The 19,655-nt window shown below is 39.9% G+C and overlaps 1 protein-coding gene and 1 long non-coding RNA gene across 8 annotated transcripts in view; both read left to right on the top strand.

Moving 5' to 3' along the window:
* The window catches only part of LOC115012249 (cell wall protein DAN4-like), a 16,356-nt gene extending 5,552 nt beyond the window's left edge, over window positions 1-10,804 (top strand). For 3 of the 7 annotated variants that reach the window (XM_029437768.1, XM_029437766.1, XM_029437765.1), the window contains 9 exons: window positions 566-616; window positions 723-806; window positions 969-1,083; window positions 1,231-1,242; window positions 1,909-1,947; window positions 2,765-3,001; window positions 4,429-4,541; window positions 7,942-7,998; window positions 8,452-9,194. In XM_029437768.1, the coding sequence (XP_029293628.1) occupies window positions 566-616; window positions 723-806; window positions 969-1,083; window positions 1,231-1,242; window positions 1,909-1,947; window positions 2,765-3,001; window positions 4,429-4,541; window positions 7,942-7,998; window positions 8,452-8,538 (795 nt within the window). In that variant the 3' untranslated portion in view covers window positions 8,539-9,194. Of the gene's footprint in view, window positions 1-565; window positions 617-722; window positions 807-968; window positions 1,084-1,230; window positions 1,243-1,908; window positions 1,948-2,764; window positions 3,002-4,428; window positions 4,542-7,941; window positions 7,999-8,451; window positions 9,195-9,596 lie in introns of those variants that run through there. The other 4 variants (XR_003832656.1, XM_029437767.1, XM_029437770.1 and 1 more) reach the window with 4 other exon arrangements.
* Window positions 10,805-12,771: 1,967 nt separating this feature from the next.
* LOC115012250 (uncharacterized) lies at window positions 12,772-19,641 on the top strand. Its single transcript, XR_003832657.1, has 3 exons — window positions 12,772-13,440; window positions 16,778-16,834; window positions 17,288-19,641. It is a non-coding gene; the product is annotated as an uncharacterized LOC115012250 (long non-coding RNA).
* The last annotated feature ends 14 nt before the right edge of the window (window positions 19,642-19,655 follow it).

The raw sequence follows: 19,655 nt of genomic DNA, 5'->3' as shown, positions 1-19,655 counted from the left end.
TAGTAAAACTTAGTCCTTCTCACAATACTTTCCCAGAACATCTGTGGTATTAAACCCAAAGCTAATTTGTGGCATACAGTCTTTCATAATGAGTCACACATTTTATTTGTTTTCAATTTTTATAGCGCAGTAATTCCCCGGGCATTATGGTTCTTAACAAACGTTACTCAAACCGCTGTAAATAGTGTATTTCTTTAAGCACTAACTTTGGTGAATATTCCGTCGCAGGGCAGTGTATGTGGGATCAGCTCAATAGAAACTAAATTGCAGAGGGTCATCATGACACCCAGTGCAATCATGTGGTTCATTGATGTGTTTTTAATAGTTGAATAACTCCGTGGCACAGAGGAATAAGATATAGTTGGGTTTGGGTGCACAGACAATACTTGTAAATTGGATCAATTCACTTTTGGTTTTAATGTTAATGGGGATCTGTTGCAGTAAAACTAAGGCCACTAAAATATGATCAAAACAATCACGCTTGGGGAATATTTGAAAATCAGTAATCACTAATGATAAACAAATGATTATGAGTTCTGATTGTCTTCTCTGTTCCACTTTCAAGGGAGGAAAGCTGAATGAAACGTTTGGCCTCGTGAGAACTAAGGATTCCAAGGTCATTTACTGAAACTGCAAAAAATGATATTTTGAGATTCTATTTAAATATATGCTTAATAGAGACTGAATTGCATTGGCTTACATGTGTTCTCTTCCCAACGCAGTACACAATGGAATGTACTGCGGAGAATGAGTGCCTGAACAACAGCAACTTAGGATGTAATTTGCTACATCAATGCTTTTTGCGGGTGAGTGAACAATAGCAACTTTGTTTTAAATCATTTTTTCTTGAAGTTCATGTTTGTTGTAGTGACTTTTGTGAATTATTCTGAAGTTCAATGTCTCACTTTTCTTTCAACCTAATGAATTATTGTATCTGATAAATCTGTTTTTGTTTTCTTTCTACATAGAAAGATGATTTAAATAATACGAAGAGTGAAAAGTGTAAAGGGGAAATTTCTCACAATGTCCATTACTATCACTTCATGTGCTTGACGGCCCAAGCTATCAACCGCACTTACGAAGGTAACTACATACAGATATTACTCTAACGATCAGTGATGTCGGGATAACACTCCTAAATTGACACAATATTACTGTTCACAAAGCACAATCCTAAAGTTAGTTTTAAAAATGTTGAATGTATATGTTTCTTTCTTTCTTGCATCACAGGCTGCGAATACGGTGAGTACCCATCCTGTGTTGTGAGGGTTTGTGTGTGTGTGTGGTAGGTGAACATGTTGAAAAGTGTGTGTGCGTGTGGTATGTGTGTTTGTACTTACTGTTGTTGTGGCGGCCTGTGTAGACATGCGAGTGCTGATGTCAAAGAATGATAATCTTGACACAATTATGAAACGGAAGAGAACAAAGTAAAGACAGAAGCCTCATAAGTGTTGTAATAATTCAATAAACATCCAGATATATTAGTGTCTGATACAAAAGGATAGCCAATGGCATCAGCAGGCAGGAATGTTTAAACTAACACATATCTACTTGTGATTTAGTAACCAATCTCACAGAAAAATAATAACTATTGATGTCAGGAAGTGAGAAAACAAGGAGGGATCAAAGAAAAACATAATAATAAGCTACAAAACACAATGAGGTGGAACTTGATATAACTGATGATCGTTATGTTGTATTGAGTTGCTCTGCAGACCGACTCGGTGTTTGCTCTACAGTAAACTATTCATATACAAATTCAGAAGTTTGTATCATTTTTGAGTCTGAATCCCATCTGGCACACTTGAAGATATTACTGGCATTAGTGTTCATTTTTATTGAACCGTATTAGTTTGCTTTGACAATTTATTACCTTCATTGATGTAACAATTTAATAATTTTCTTTAGAAAACGAATGCAAGACCTATTCAGAAATAGTATCCACTGGTAAGTCACTTTTAAGTCATTTTTATTTTTGACGTGATTAAGAAGTGCATGTTGATGTTATGCATTTGAAATCATGCTTGCTGTTGCATTGATTTTACTCAGAGAACCATGGATACATATGTAACCTTTGGTTATGATAGCTCCTACAGTTTTGGAGCACTTTTAATCACATTTTCTTCATGTTAATCTTCTTTTCTTTTTTTCCTGCATGTTTTACTTCAAAATTGTTAACTGCAATATCAATTTAATAATTCTCTAATTTGATTTAAAACTACACTGTGAAGTTTGACAGAATCTTAAACCTCTCAGACAAATGTTCTCTCTCTACGGGAGGTCGGGTCATCCAGTCCAGATCACACATTTTAAAGGTTCTAAATTCAGAGCAGAGGGATTGCCTCAACATGGCGAAACAAGCAATCACATGCACACAAGGCCGGCTACGTACACAAAGCATAGAGAAGCTCAGATCACATCACACACAGAGGGAGAGAGACTATATATATCCACTATATCTTTACAAAGCAATATTGCTGACATATTAATGCTCTGAATTGAGAATTGAGAACCTTTAAGTAAAAGTAATCTGAAATTTCCAAGAACTGATGGCATGACCACCAACAAACTGAAACCATATTTGAGTTTTTGTACCTAAAATACTGCCTTTAATTTGACCTAGTCTACCACTACAGCTACAACTATGACTACTTCCATTCATATTTCTCCTTCTGCTTATTGATATGCTAAATATTATACTGCAATTTGTGCCTACAACGCCCATATTGTAAGATGTTATTACTGACTGACTGCCTTTCTGCAGTTGTTGATCAGACAAAAACATTGCCCCCACCAACAACAACAACAACAACAACAACAACACTGCCTCCAACAACAACATCAACAACATTGCCACCATCAACAACATTGCCACCAACAACAACACTGCCTCCAACAACAACAACAATAACAACAACAGTATTGTCACCATCAATAGCAGCATCGCCACCAACAGCAACAACAGCAACACTCGCACAGAGCGCAGTTAGCCGAATAAATGGTAAGCTTTGTAAACGGCACTTTATACGATTAGATGATCGCTACTTGTACCATGGCCATGGAAAATATTAAACCCTTGTTTACTGATATTTATTAAGATCATATCAGAGAACCTTAAGCATAGTTCCTGTCAAGAGTTTATCTGACTTTCTAAATAAATGCTAAAAGATTATTAAACTGCAGTAATAACAACTATTTTACCAACGTTTGCTGCTGTCTCATCCAAACCATAAATAATAAGGGACAATTTAAGGGATATGTGGCCATGGTATAATGGTGATAAAGCACTCCAAAATGTTTGAATATAGAAAATAATAAACTTGGAGTATAAACCCGCACCTTTATGTTGTACGATTTCATCCTGGGGATTATTTTCTTGTATCTGATTACCGTCCATTATCACTACTCAAAAGATATTTGTTATATTTGTTATTATTTTATTGTACCTGAGTTGAGTGTTACTAACCCTAACCCTCAGATCATTGTTCCTCTCCTCACACCCCCAATAGAAAAATAGAAGTTTCGAACAAAGACAAATCAGACATGTCCAATAAGTTTTTAACTCACACCCAAATCTTCTGTAAACCCAAAACTGGTTTAGAAAACAGTGGCAGCTGTTGATATATTATGTGGAGAACATGGAGCTCTTCTTTCTAATATGTTGCCATTCCTTCACATACCCTTACATACCTGCTTTGGGGAATGCCTCATTTGCATTTCCCTTCAGTATGTTGAAGTGGAAACAGCAAATGTGAACATGGAGCTGATTGACCTCCAGTGTAATGACACACTCAAGGCAAAGTGTGACTCTGTGGGCGCTGCACAGTTTCCAAGCTTCATCCCCGAAACGATGCCTCAACCCTCCTTCATGCCGCTCAAATGCTTTGCATGTTTAGAAGCACATACCTGTGAGAGCAGCTTTTCTCTGTGATGAAGACGCATGTTAATTTGCTAAACACCGAGTTAGTGCCACAAAATACATCAAACTTTCCAGCTTTCTCATTTTCATTGTCCCACTATAATTAATTGCATGTGTGTAGTTTGAATGCTATTTATTTGTTCTATAGTAAATACAAATCCATCAGCATTTATGTATTTTGTATTATAGATAAATGGAGATTCAAAAAGTGACACTGCCACATGTAAGCTACACTCTTATGAGCTCAGACGCTATACAGCGGCTTTTAACAGCCAGTTGAATTTGTAAAAAATAATGCTGCCATTTTGCTTACGGCTCATTTGTTTGCTTAGCACTGTAAAAACTCCACGATCGTGCAGAGGAAAGGGAAATGTTGCTGGAGGCTGACTTTACTGGCAGCAGTATTTACTGCACTGCTGTTTTCTCACAGTGCTGTTTGCTAAGTGTCAAATGTGGAAAGCATACATTGTTTGGTAACATTAACGGAAGTTGTCTCTGATCTGATTAAGCCGAGACCTTAACCCTGAAGATGTTATTAGTGCTGTCTGTGGTCGTCAATGTGATCTCTCTGGCTGTTTACCTGTACAAGCGCCAAACGTGGAGACAGGAGAGGATACAGTGGGTGAGTGTGAGCAAAATTCTGTTGTTTGAGTATAATGATCCATATAGAAGAGAACCAGTTTAACAGCCTCTCTTAAGAAGTGTAGGCCAAGAGCATGTAGGCAGGTTTACAGTAGAAGAGTATTCAGCCAACGATATTCAAGTGACAGTTATTGGGACTTTATGTACAGTGTACTCCAGCAATCTGAATAATCACCAAACAATGACGTTTCCAAACAGCTAAACTGCATTCTTGTTTACGTTTCGAGGGAAGACGCTGAAGTTATCTTACGATTTGCAGCCTCCGATTCGGCAGTTCAGGGGAAAGTTAAGCGAAACTCACTTTGTATTGCGTAATGACCGATTCTCCGTTTTTGACACCTGTTACTGTTGTGAAAGCATGTTAGACATTATAGGTGAAGCCTTAACGCCGTTAGAAACCCGTTTTTACATTTGTGACGATGCAAAAAATGGAAATTTAACTGCTGTTTTCACATTTAGACCACATTGGAACCACTATACTTTGATTGTTCAAATCTGCACTAGATTATCACAGAGAGGCGAAAGAGTCTTTAAAACACAGTTTCTGATTTGTGAACGCTTTATTCTATTTGTGAAAATGCCAAAAATGGGAGATTTTTTCAACTGCCGAATCGGAGGCTGAGAATCAGAAGCTAACTTCAGTGTTGTTACCGAGGGAAACTTATTTTTGTATAGGTTCAGTAAAAGTCAACGTTGTCTTTTCGTGTCACAAGAACAGCTCCTGGCTGAAAGTCCCGTGTTCGTTTGTAAACGTACTTGTGATTGGTCAATTACAAACGTAATCCGGGAGAAAATAAGTTTCACTAGAAACGTAATAGACAATGCAGTTTTGTTTTGTTTCAAATTTTTAGTTGACCAGGCTGTGCAGCATCAACACAATTTTAAATTGAATTTATTTTTCATAATTCATACCTTGGATTGAAGTCACAGATAGAGTTGACGGTAATGTTGCAGATATTTTTCAGTTGTGGTAGAAATATGCTGTGTATTGACTTTTCCAAGCAGACCGACACTCTGGTTTCCTGTTACTAGGAGTGCATAACTTCCTCCAGTAATGATGGTGTTATTATGTAGACTCACTTTTGCTCAGTCATGTTTTTTAGACATGTTATTCTAGTTGATGATTAAAGCAGCTGCTCTGTTTGAAGGTTTAGTATGAGTCTTCTAAATACAGGGAGTAGAGATTAAACTACCCAGGGGGAATGTTTAACCACTCCTGACTCTAGGCCAGGACAAAAACATCATAACAGACAAACTCACATTAACTGCAATTATCTATTAACAGAAAAGGAAGTCTCCGTGTAGCCCGAGTAAGGTTCTTATGTTGACGCCACCTAGGACGGAGCCGAGGACTGTTTATGTGCACGTTTAAAAAGTATCGTGGTGAGCAGCGGAAATGACCCAAGAGACAATACCTGAGTTGAATAATGTGTGTATTAACATATATTATGCTGCTTACTAAAGTGTCAGCTAAAAACAAGGCGAAACGCTAGAAATCCATTAAATAGCGCTCAAGATAAACATAGACGCCGTCCACCAGCCATCTCCCAAAGCCACGCTTCTGTTCTCTGGCCGTCAACGAGCGACTCGCTGCCGCTCTGTCCACTCCACACACACACCCACTCCACACACACACACTCCACACCCACCCACACCCCACACCCACACACACTCCACCCACACCCACTCCACACCCATCCACACCCACTCCACACCCATCCACACCCACTCCACACACACACACACTCCACCCACACCCACTCCACACACTCCACACACACCCACACCCACTCCACACACACCCACTCCACACACACACCCACCCACACACTCTCCACACACACACCCACCCACACACACTCCACACACACTCCACCCACACACTCATTAGTTGATGGCTGTGGCCAGAATAAATCAGAACAAAAACTACACAAAAACATGCAATGAAACTAAACCCATAACAACCTCAATATAAATAATCATGCACCTCGTCTGCGGAGCTAGTTTACGGCTAGCCGCTTCGGGTCCCGGGTGAGTTTCTCCCGGTTGCTGCGGCTCCCTGGTCTGCTGCCTCACATCGAACTGTGCGCCGGGACGGTGTTGGTGACTTTGCTCCAATCCCCATTTCTCACCACTGCCACTGCCTATGTCCCCAAGGATCTTCAGTCGGCCACCTATGTTTTTATTCGCCATGATGGCCACCGTACTCCCTTGCAGCCTCCCTACGACGGCCCCTTTTGCGTACTGGAGGCAGGGCCGGAAAACTTTTTGGTGGACAAAGGGGGGAAGTCGGAGCGGGTCTCGGTGGACCGCCTCAAACCTGCCCATTTGGACCTGGACAGGCCGGTTTAGCTGGCCGTGCCCCCGCAGGCGTGGTCGTCCCCCTGCCAGGCCCCTGACCCACCTGTGCGTACCTCAAGCCCTGCACTGGCCCCGGTTGGACGGGCCCGGTCCCCCATCCCTGCACCTTCAAACGTGAATTGCAGTGGTTTTGGACGCCCGATCCACCCCCCGCCGGGTGGGCCCTTTCACTTTTGACTATTCGGAAGTGTAGTTACTCGTTTCAGTTCTAGTGAATTCTGGGGGGGCCTGTGTGGTGACCCACTGAGAACATAGACATTCACTGAACACTATGAGAGGAGGTACATCTCCTTTAAGACAGGTAACCCAGGAGCTTGCTGGGAGATGTTAAGGTTAACGGAAGTGAGAAATGAGAGTGGTTATTGTTTTACCTGTCGTGACGGTGGTGGTGGGAGGCTTGACTACTGCCGCTGTATCGCTGTTCATGTTTTGGAAAGACAACTTGTCTACCGTTTCCTCTGCACTCACTGCAATAGAACAAAAGTAATCACAGGCCACAGCCTCACATATGCTCCATGAAACAAATTTAACCATCATCATTTTAGCAATTATTCCGTATGTTGTACTTCTTTATGGATCAAGTGAACACTTTAATGAAATAAATAAAAACAATGGCATCTTAAAGGTGCTCCATTAGGGCAAACATTGTGGTGTGAAAAGTGGTCAACAATACAGAAATATATCCACTATGGATTTTCAATGTATTTCATTTTGTGTCTGTATTTAATGTTTTTTAACTTGTGTCATTGTGAGTAATTCTTAAGCACTGCAGGGAGTTAGTGTACTGTCCTGACCTAGTGATCACATCGTAGTAACAAAAACATAGAAAACAAACTGTCAGTCTAATATTCCAAAGAAAATAAAAGAAATTGTAATCCAAACCTGCTTTTTCTTCAGGGATGTGAACCCACAACCCCTGTTTCCGTGTCAAGCAACCTATTACTACTGCTGCTAGCTTTAGTGAAACCCTTTTATCAGACTTAAAATGATGTGTGTGTTTAACATTTCTCTCTCTTCAGGCAGACACACCGCTGCCCTCTACAAAAGGGGAGGTAGAGACCACATATTTAATGAAGGTAAATATAAGTATAAATGAATAATATTGCTTTTCCCAACAGGGCATTTGGAAGATATTTGTGTTTTCCAACACAGACACACGACATTGATGTACCAGAGGCTTAGGAGTGTGTTATCATACAGCAGGATGAGCATACCTTTAAAGTTTTATTTATTTATTTTTTGGCCCTTACCTGTCTTCACTTTCTGGGTGGGGAGCCGCTAGATGCTGGATTTATCTCTCGGCCACAGATTGTCTTGTCTGAGCTTGTTTGCCTTTTATATTGAGGGGTTGATGGGAGTATGTTTGCAGCTGGAAAGAGTGAAACTACGCTGCAAGCTGGTTAGAGCAGCAGAGCTGGAGACTCTGTTTGGCACCAAAAGCGAACATTTTATTTATTTTTTATTTAATTAGCAGGTGTTAGCATGCTAACACGTGAAACTAAAATCTCATCTCTCTCTTTGTCATACAGCCTTTTGGGTGTAACTCCGTCCTCACATATTCAATTGATGATGATGATAGGAAAAGTGTTGCTGTTGAAGAGGACAAGCAGCATTAAAGACCCTACTCACCGTAGATCTTAATGAAACACAGCTGTGGGATGTGACAAATGCCAGTGAAGGGCAATAGTTTGCAAATACCTTGGGCCCCAGACTGAAAGTGAACAAGCTGCAACATGCCTGCTGCTACATGCCTGCTGCAACATGCCTGCTGTCTCAGCCGCGGAAGGTATTGCCCCAGCACTAAGTGTAAGGGAATTGAAGTGCAGCAGGACTGTATAGAGTCTAATTGACTGAGCTACTTGTCTGGACTAAATTTGAAGAATTTGTACCCCTGTGACCAAACAGAAACACATTGAGATATTCACAGGAGAGGGAGTTTGTTTTACCACAGACAAGAGAGAGGGCCAAAGGTTAAAACACCGCAATGAAATATTTGCCGTCAAACCCAATTCGTCTAATGGGTATTATAATCAAAATAAAGAAACTAGTACAGGCCTTTTGTTAGATAGACAGGTCATGACAATATTAATAATAATCTTTATTTGTATATACAAGAATTGCAGCCCAAAGTGCTTCACAGCAAAAACATAACAATTAGTACAAGATTAGACAGAATAAGAGCATTTACTATATGAACTATAACAAAGCTGATAAGCCGAATACTACTAAAGTTATCGAATGTTTGCTTCTGAGAATAAATACACAGGCAACACTGTTTTACCAACCAGGACACGTAATACCTGACCGACACATATATTTCACAGTATGTAGGGCCTTGTGAATGTGCATGCAGCTTTTGTGTTACCTAACTTCACTATACAGTTTGAATCTAGTAATAACATTACAGCTTTAATGTCTCCATTGATAAAGTATTTTTACTCACTCCTTCAATCCAGTCCAACCGTCCAAAGCCGTTAGAGAAATAATGCATGTGACGCAAACTGCACATTTTGTGGGACGATGGCTCAGTGAGCCTTTTGCAGCTTTTTGGTGTTTTAAAATGTCGCCTGATTTTCTTTATGTAACAGTCAGACAGAGCAGCAGACAAAGTTCTCTGGGCATTAGAAACAAAAAAAAGTTTATTTATTTGTTTGTTTTGTTGTTTTTTGTTTAGTTTGATTGTGATGAAGATGAAGCTGAAATGCTGGTCGTGCGCCAAAGAAAGAACATTTGAAATGCATCTATATGTGAGCTGCCCAGAGATTTATATTTATTATAATAAAATGTTATAATAACGCAGTCTGATCCACAGCATTTTGACCAATCTTTCATAAACTGTAAAAACAACCTGACGTTTATGTGAAAAGTTATTTAAAACGTAGTTATTCTGGATAGGTTCTCCCTCAGACGAGCTTCACAAATAGAAGCTCTTTGTGTTTAATGTCAAATAAACTGTCCACTTAAACATATATATTCTTTGGACATGTTACAAATGGCTCTCAAACAAATGCATATCTAATACAAATGATTTATGTCATTTTCTTTTCTGCCATCCAGAACAAATGTCAATATCTTATCAGTTGATAACATAGAAATATCATTTCATAATCATAACATACCACCCATCTGCCTCTCATAAATTTGGCATTTAGCAAGTGTTGTGCTTTGCTTGTATATTTTTTATTAAGTCATCCAGTTTATTTATGGAGCTTTTAACAGACTGAAGAAGATTGTCCCAGTGTGTCTGCATGTGTGTATGTAGGTGAGGTTTTAATACACGCAGCCAGGATGAAAGTACTTGTGCATACAGCTTAGTGTTTAATAATAACAGACTGAAGTATGAGAAATGTGAGGAGGCGGAAAGAATGTCACTGGTTGAGATAATTACTAAATTACTTTTGTTTTTCACTCACTTCAGTTAAAGCTGGCCCGTTAGTTCGCTGAGGTTCAGCTCCTCGCTTGTAGTTGTTCCATGAGACCAGCAGTAGTTGCATTACATTAAAGGTCTACATTAAAATAAAAAATGTTCTACTGATTAAAAGTTAACTCTCGAAAACAAAAGATCGTTGAGTATTCATCATTTTGGCAGCATGTTTCAGAGATAAAGTGGAGTGTGCTCAATCCTGTTATGAAAAGCAAACGAAACATCTAAGTGATGCCAGGTCTGTTTGTATTATTTAACTCCTTTGGTACTTTTTGCATTGTATGTTTGTATTGTAAAATGTATTGTGAAAATGGGAAGAAATGTATTCTTACTGACTGTACAATGTGTTTTGTGTATAATTGTTATGTGTTTATAGCTGACCAAAGTTCTACACATAACAGCTTTAATATGTGCATACATCATGACATACCTTAACAAATAAAGTCATAATAATCTGATTGTTGCTTGTTTGGTGGTCATTTGGTGGCTTTATAACTTTCTTTCTCAGGATAACTAGGGGATTTGTTTTGTTCTTTATCACAACAAATACTCAACATTTCTGCCATTTCTCCGTCTTTACGGTAGCTTGGCTATTTAAACATGAACAGGATGCCCCGTGTTGGTCTAGTGACGATTCTCTGTGACCAATCAGTGGTCGGCAGTGTTTTAACTCCATCTTCTAGTATCGGCTCAGCTCGCTTGGAACCTTTACAAAGATGTGCCAAAACAAGTAGCAGGTACTATCCACGACCTTTGCTAATGGAAGACCAAAAAACAGTGAGTAGAGTAGAGCTGTGCCCTCGCATCCAGTGGAAATGCAGCATGTGTTGGATATATACAGCCAATACAGTGTCATAAATGCATATGTCAATATTTTACCAACTGTTTGTCCTTCACAATGATCTTTACTCGTTGAACCTGCGTGACTGATTTTTTTTGGCCACTTGGGAGCAGTTGAAACAATCAGTAAACACAACATTAACATATTATTGCCTTGTATAAGGTGTTGGCTAACAGTTGGTTATTTACACATTGAGCAGATACAGAGCAGGATTAGCTTCCAGTTGTGCTCCTGATCCAACGGTAGCTCTAAGTTCATTATTCAGTCTCCTTTTAGCTCTGGTCTGCTCTGCTGAGACAAATATCTAGCTTTTTAGTTGTTAAATGTTCCATTATGTTCACCAGCTAATTGCTAAATTTCTCTGTCGGCTGTTTGGTGTATACAGCGAGGTTATCAGAGGTTTTTGCATCTGGAAACTTTACTGATTAGAGCCACAGGACTGAACCAAAAGAGTTAAGTTGCGGCCGTAGCCTATAACCAAAACAAGAGAGAGGCTACAGAGTCAAGTTCATCTCTACAAGTGACTCTTTTCCCATTTTACACAGTCATTTACTCAATTGTTAATGTAAAAATATTGATTGGAGCCACTTTAAGGGACTTTCCTTAACACAATTGTCAGGATGGCTTGAAGTATACATTAAATCTATCTTTGTGTGCGCTGTACCGGTACAAAAAGAATGGACATTGCACACATCAATCTGAAAGAGTCTAACATTACCTCACATTTACTTCACTGTGTTATTACAATTATGAGCTTGTGAAACTCTCCCTGCTGCTATTCACACATCAGACATAAAGAACATACTTAATTTAGCAGAATGATTTTTGCTTTAACAATAATCATTTAAGATAACAAAGCAGCATCTCCCATTTGTTTATAATCTGCGGTGTCGTGGGAATGATGCGAGCACAGATTCTGCATGGGCTTGTATATCACATATTACAAATCCCTTAAGTGATAATAATTCTTTGTTAAAGACTGTGTTTGGGATTTCAACAATTCTGACTTTGGCATGTCCACTGGTAGTATCCAAAAGTCTTTGTCTCTTAAGTCTTTGTGTTGGCTGTTAAGCCCTCTGGGGTGCCATGAATCAGTCAACATGGATGACCCCTGCTGGCATGCTATACTGTTCTCAATCTGGGAGTTTTAAAGATGGAAGTGTGATGAAACACTGACTGCATCTCCATTATCAAACAGTTCAGTGGCTGACTAAAGTTGCACTTACTGTAATTCTGCCATATGCTTGCTATACACAAGCAAACATTATGTAGCTTTCTGTCCATTGGCATTCTTTTCCATTGTGTTGGTTTAGAAAACAGTGGCAGCTGTTGATATATTATGTGGAGAACATGGAGCTCTTCTTTCTAATATGTTGCCATTCCTTCACATACCCTTACATACCTGCTTTGGGGAATGCCTCATTTGCATTTCCCTTCAGTATGTTGAAGTGGAAACAGCAAATGTGAACATGGAGCTGATTGACCTCCAGTGTAATGACACACTCAAGGCAAAGTGTGACTCTGTGGGCGCTGCACAGTTTCCAAGCTTCATCCCCAAAACGATGCCTCAACCCTCCTTCATGCCGCTCAAATGCTTTGCATGTTTAGAAGCACATACCTGTGAGAGCAGCTTTTCTCTGTGATGAAGACGCATGTTAATTTGCTAAACACCGAGTTAGTGCCACAAAATACATCAAACTTTCCAGCTTTCTCATTTTCATTGTCCCACTATAATTAATTGCATGTGTGTAGTTTGAATGCTATTTATTTGTTCTACAGTAAATACAAATCCATCAGCATTTATGTATTTTGTATTATAGATAAATGGAGATTCAAAAAGTGACACTGCCACATGTAAGCTACACTCTTATGAGCTCAGACGCTATACAGCGGCTTTTAACAGCCAGTTGAATTTGTAAAAAATAATGCTGCCATTTTGCTTACGGCTCATTTGTTTGCTTAGCACTGTAAAAACTCCACGATCGTGCAGAGGAAAGGGAAATGTTGCTGGAGGCTGACTTTACTGGCAGCAGTATTTACTGCACTGCTGTTTTCTCACAGTGCTGTTTGCTAAGTGTCAAATGTGGAAAGCATACATTGTTTGGTAACATTAACGGAAGTTGTCTCTGATCTGATTAAGCCGAGACCTTAACCCTGAAGATGTTATTAGTGCTGTCTGTGGTCGTCAATGTGATCTCTCTGGCTGTTTACCTGTACAAGCGCCAAACGTGGAGACAGGAGAGGATACAGTGGGTGAGTGTGAGCAAAATTCTGTTGTTTGAGTATAATGATCCATATAGAAGAGAACCAGTTTAACAGCCTCTCTTAAGTAGTGTAGGCCAAGAGCATGTAGGCAGGTTTACAGTAGAAGAGTATTCAGCCAACGATATTCAAGTGACAGTTATTGGGACTTTATGTACAGTGTACTCCAGCAATCTGAATAATCACCAAACAATGACGTTTCCAAACAGCTAAACTGCATTCTTGTTTACGTTTCGAGGGAAGACGCTGAAGTTATCTTACGATTTGCAGCCTCCGATTCGGCAGTTCAGGGGAAAGTTAAGCGAAACTCACTTTGTATTGCGTAATGACCGATTCTCCGTTTTTGACACCTGTTACTGTTGTGAAAGCATGTTAGACATTATAGGTGAAGCCTTAACGCCGTTAGAAACCCGTTTTTACATTTGTGACGATGCAAAAAATGGAAATTTAACTGCTGTTTTCACATTTAGACCACATTGGAACCACTATACTTTGATTGTTCAAATCTGCACTAGATTATCACAGAGAGGCGAAAGAGTCTTTAAAACACAGTTTCTGATTTGTGAACGCTTTATTCTATTTGTGAAAATGCCAAAAATGGGAGATTTTTTCAACTGCCGAATCGGAGGCTGAGAATCAGAAGCTAACTTCAGTGTTGTTACCGAGGGAAACTTATTTTTGTATAGGTTCAGTAAAAGTCAACGTTGTCTTTTCGTGTCACAAGAACAGCTCCTGGCTGAAAGTCCCGTGTTCGTTTGTAAACGTACTTGTGATTGGTCAATTACAAACGTAATCCGGGAGAAAATAAGTTTCACTAGAAACGTAATAGACAATGCAGTTTTGTTTTGTTTCAAATTTTTAGTTGACCAGGCTGTGCAGCATCAACACAATTTTAAATTGAATTTATTTTTCATAATTCATACCTTGGATTGAAGTCACAGATAGAGTTGACGGTAATGTTGCAGATATTTTTCAGTTGTGGTAGAAATATGCTGTGTATTGACTTTTCCAAGCAGACCGACACTCTGGTTTCCTGTTACTAGGAGTGCATAACTTCCTCCAGTAATGATGGTGTTATTATGTAGACTCACTTTTGCTCAGTCATGTTTTTTAGACATGTTATTCTAGTTGATGATTAAAGCAGCTGCTCTGTTTGAAGGTTTAGTATGAGTCTTCTAAATACAGGGAGTAGAGATTAAACTACCCAGGGGGAATGTTTAACCACTCCTGACTCTAGGCCAGGACAAAAACATAATAACAGACAAACTCACATTAACTGCAATTATCTATTAACAGAAAAGGAAGTCTCCGTGTAGCCCGAGTAAGGTTCTTATGTTGACGCCACCTAGGACGGAGCCGAGGACTGTTTATGTGCACGTTTAAAAAGTATCGTGGTGAGCAGCGGAAATGACCCAAGAGACAATACCTGAGTTGAATAATGTGTGTATTAACATATATTATGCTGCTTACTAAAGTGTCAGCTAAAAACAAGGCGAAACGCTAGAAATCCATTAAATAGCGCTCAAGATAAACATAGACGCCGTCCACCAGCCATCTCCCAAAGCCACGCTTCTGTTCTCTGGCCGTCAACGAGCGACTCGCTGCCGCTCTGTCCACTCCACACACACACCCACTCCACACACACACACTCCACACCCACCCACACCCCACACCCACACACACTCCACCCACACCCACTCCACACCCATCCACACCCACTCCACACCCATCCACACCCACTCCACACACACACACACTCCACCCACACACACCCACACCCACTCCACACACACCCACTCCACACACACACCCACCCACACACTCTCCACACACACACCCACCCACACACACTCCACACACACTCCACCCACACACTCATTAGTTGATGGCTGTGGCCAGAATAAATCAGAACAAAAACTACACAAAAACATGCAATGAAACTAAACCCATAACAACCTCAATATAAATAATCATGCACCTCGTCTGCGGAGCTAGTTTACGGCTAGCCGCTTCGGGTCCCGGGTGAGTTTCTCCCGGTTGCTGCGGCTCCCTGGTCTGCTGCCTCACATCGAACTGTGCGCCGGGACGGTGTTGGTGACTTTGCTCCAATCCCCATTTCTCACCACTGCCACTGCCTATGTCCCCAAGGATCTTCAGTCGGCCACCTATGTTTTTATTCGCCATGATGGCCACCGTACTCCCTTGCAGCCTCCCTACGACGGCCCCTTTTGCGTACTGGAGGCAGGGCCGGAAAACTTTTTGGTGGACAAAGGGGGGAAGTCGGAGCGGGTCTCGGTGGACCGCCTCAAACCTGCCCATTTGGACCTGGACAGGCCGGTTTAGCTGGCCCACCTGTGCGTACCTCAAGCCCTGCACTGGCCCCGGTTGGACGGGCCCGGTCCCCCATCCCTGCACCTTCAAACGTGAATTGCAGTGGTTTTGGACGCCCGATCCACCCCCCGCCGGGTGGGCCCTTTCACTTTTGACTATTCGGAAGTGTAGTTACTCGTTTCAGTTCTAGTGAATTCTGGGGGGGCCTGTGTGGTGACCCACTGAGAACATAGACATTCACTGAACACTATGAGAGGAGGTACATCTCCTTTAAGACAGGTAACCCAGGAGCTTGCTGGGAGATGTTAAGGTTAACGGAAGTGAGAAATGAGAGTGGTTATTGTTTTACCTGTCGTGACGGTGGTGGTGGGAGGCTTGACTACTGCCGCTGTATCGCTGTTCATGTTTTGGAAAGACAACTTGTCTACCGTTTCCTCTGCACTCACTGCAATAGAACAAAAGTAATCACAGGCCACAGCCTCACATATGCTCCATGAAACAAATTTAACCATCATCATTTTAGCAATTATTCCGTATGTTGTACTTCTTTATGGATCAAGTGAACACTTTAATGAAATAAATAAAAACAATGGCATCTTAAAGGTGCTCCATTAGGGCAAACATTGTGGTGTGAAAAGTGGTCAACAATACAGAAATATATCCACTATGGATTTTCAATGTATTTCATTTTGTGTCTGTATTTAATGTTTTTTAACTTGTGTCATTGTGAGTAATTCTTAAGCACTGCAGGGAGTTAGTGTACTGTCCTGACCTAGTGATCACATCGTAGTAACAAAAACATAGAAAACAAACTGTCAGTCTAATATTCCAAAGAAAATAAAAGAAATTGTAATCCAAACCTGCTTTTTCTTCAGGGATGTGAACCCACAACCCCTGTTTCCGTGTCAAGCAACCTATTACTACTGCTGCTAGCTTTAGTGAAACCCTTTTATCAGACTTAAAATGATGTGTGTGTTTAACATTTCTCTCTCTTCAGGCAGACACACCGCTGCCCTCTACAAAAGGGGAGGTAGAGACCACATATTTAATGAAGGTAAATATAAGTATAAATGAATAATATTGCTTTTCCCAACAGGGCATTTGGAAGATATTTGTGTTTTCCAACACAGACACACGACATTGATGTACCAGAGGCTTAGGAGTGTGTTATCATACAGCAGGATGAGCATACCTTTAAAGTTTTATTTATTTATTTTTTGGCCCTTACCTGTCTTCACTTTCTGGGTGGGGAGCCGCTAGATGCTGGATTTATCTCTCGGCCACAGATTGTCTTGTCTGAGCTTGTTTGCCTTTTATATTGAGGGGTTGATGGGAGTATGTTTGCAGCTGGAAAGAGTGAAACTACGCTGCAAGCTGGTTAGAGCAGCAGAGCTGGAGACTCTGTTTGGCACCAAAAGCGAACATTTTATTTATTTTTTATTTAATTAGCAGGTGTTAGCATGCTAACACGTGAAACTAAAATCTCATCTCTCTCTTTGTCATACAGCCTTTTGGGTGTAACTCCGTCCTCACATATTCAATTGATGATGATGATAGGAAAAGTGTTGCTGTTGAAGAGGACAAGCAGCATTAAAGACCCTACTCACCGTAGATCTTAATGAAACACAGCTGTGGGATGTGACAAATGCCAGTGAAGGGCAATAGTTTGCAAATACCTTGGGCCCCAGACTGAAAGTGAACAAGCTGCAACATGCCTGCTGCTACATGCCTGCTGCAACATGCCTGCTGTCTCAGCCGCGGAAGGTATTGCCCCAGCACTAAGTGTAAGGGAATTGAAGTGCAGCAGGACTGTATAGAGTCTAATTGACTGAGCTACTTGTCTGGACTAAATTTGAAGAATTTGTACCCCTGTGACCAAACAGAAACACATTGAGATATTCACAGGAGAGGGAGTTTGTTTTACCACAGACAAGAGAGAGGGCCAAAGGTTAAAACACCGCAATGAAATATTTGCCGTCAAACCCAATTCGTCTAATGGGTATTATAATCAAAATAAAGAAACTAGTACAGGCCTTTTGTTAGATAGACAGGTCATGACAATATTAATAATAATCTTTATTTGTATATACAAGAATTGCAGCCCAAAGTGCTTCACAGCAAAAACATAACAATTAGTACAAGATTAGACAGAATAAGAGCATTTACTATATGAACTATAACAAAGCTGATAAGCCGAATACTACTAAAGTTATCGAATGTTTGCTTCTGAGAATAAATACACAGGCAACACTGTTTTTACCAACCAGGACACGTAATACCTGACCGACACATATATTTCACAGTATGTAGGGCCTTGTGAATGTGCATGCAGCTTTTGTGTTACCTAACTTCACTATACAGTTTGAATCTAGTAATAACATTACAGCTTTAATGTCTCCATTGATAAAGTATTTTTACTCACTCCTTCAATCCAGTCCAACCGTCCAAAGCCGTTAGAGAAATAATGCATGTGACGCAAACTGCACATTTTGTGGGACGATGGCTCAGTGAGCCTTTTGCAGCTTTTTGGTGTTTTAAAATGTCGCCTGATTTTCTTTATGTAACAGTCAGACAGAGCAGCAGACAAAGTTCTCTGGGCATTAGAAACAAAAAAAAGTTTATTTATTTGTTTGTTTTGTTGTTTTTTGTTTAGTTTGATTGTGATGAAGATGAAGCTGAAATGCTGGTCGTGCGCCAAAGAAAGAACATTTGAAATGCATCTATATGTGAGCTGCCCAGAGATTTATATTTATTATAATAAAATGTTATAATAACGCAGTCTGATCCACAGCATTTTGACCAATCTTTCATAAACTGTAAAAACAACCTGACGTTTATGTGAAAAGTTATTTAAAACGTAGTTATTCTGGATAGGTTCTCCCTCAGACGAGCTTCACAAATAGAAGCTCTTTGTGTTTAATGTCAAATAAACTGTCCACTTAAACATATATATTCTTTGGACATGTTACAAATGGCTCTCAAACAAATGCATATCTAATACAAATGATTTATGTCATTTTCTTTTCTGCCATCCAGAACAAATGTCAATATCTTATCAGTTGATAACATAGAAATATCATTTCATAATCATAACATACCACCCATCTGCCTCTCATAAATTTGGCATTTAGCAAGTGTTGTGCTTTGCTTGTATATTTTTTATTAAGTCATCCAGTTTATTTATGGAGCTTTTAACAGACTGAAGAAGATTGTCCCAGTGTGTCTGCATGTGTGTATGTAGGTGAGGTTTTAATACACGCAGCCAGGATGAAAGTACTTGTGCATACAGCTTAGTGTTTAATAATAACAGACTGAAGTATGAGAAATGTGAGGAGGCGGAAAGAATGTCACTGGTTGAGATAATTACTAAATTACTTTTGTTTTTCACTCACTTCAGTTAAAGCTGGCCCGTTAGTTCGCTGAGGTTCAGCTCCTCGCTTGTAGTTGTTCCATGAGACCAGCAGTAGTTGCATTACATTAAAGGTCTACATTAAAATAAAAAATGTTCTACTGATTAAAAGTTAACTCTCGAAAACAAAAGATCGTTGAGTATTCATCATTTTGGCAGCATGTTTCAGAGATAAAGTGGAGTGTGCTCAATCCTGTTATGAAAAGCAAACGAAACATCTAAGTGATGCCAGGTCTGTTTGTATTATTTAACTCCTTTGGTACTTTTTGCATTGTATGTTTGTATTGTAAAATGTATTGTGAAAATGGGAAGAAATGTATTCTTACTGACTGTACAATGTGTTTTGTGTATAATTGTTATGTGTTTATAGCTGACCAAAGTTCTACACATAACAGCTTTAATATGTGCATACATCATGACATACCTTAACAAATAAAGTCATAATAATCTGATTGTTGCTTGTTTG

The sequence above is a fragment of the Cottoperca gobio genome, chromosome 8 (assembly GCF_900634415.1).
Source record: "Cottoperca gobio chromosome 8, fCotGob3.1, whole genome shotgun sequence".
Lineage (NCBI taxonomy): Eukaryota > Metazoa > Chordata > Actinopteri > Perciformes > Bovichtidae > Cottoperca > Cottoperca gobio.
The sequence above is the reverse complement of the archived record's forward strand: the minus strand, read 5'-3'. Positions and strand labels throughout refer to the sequence as shown.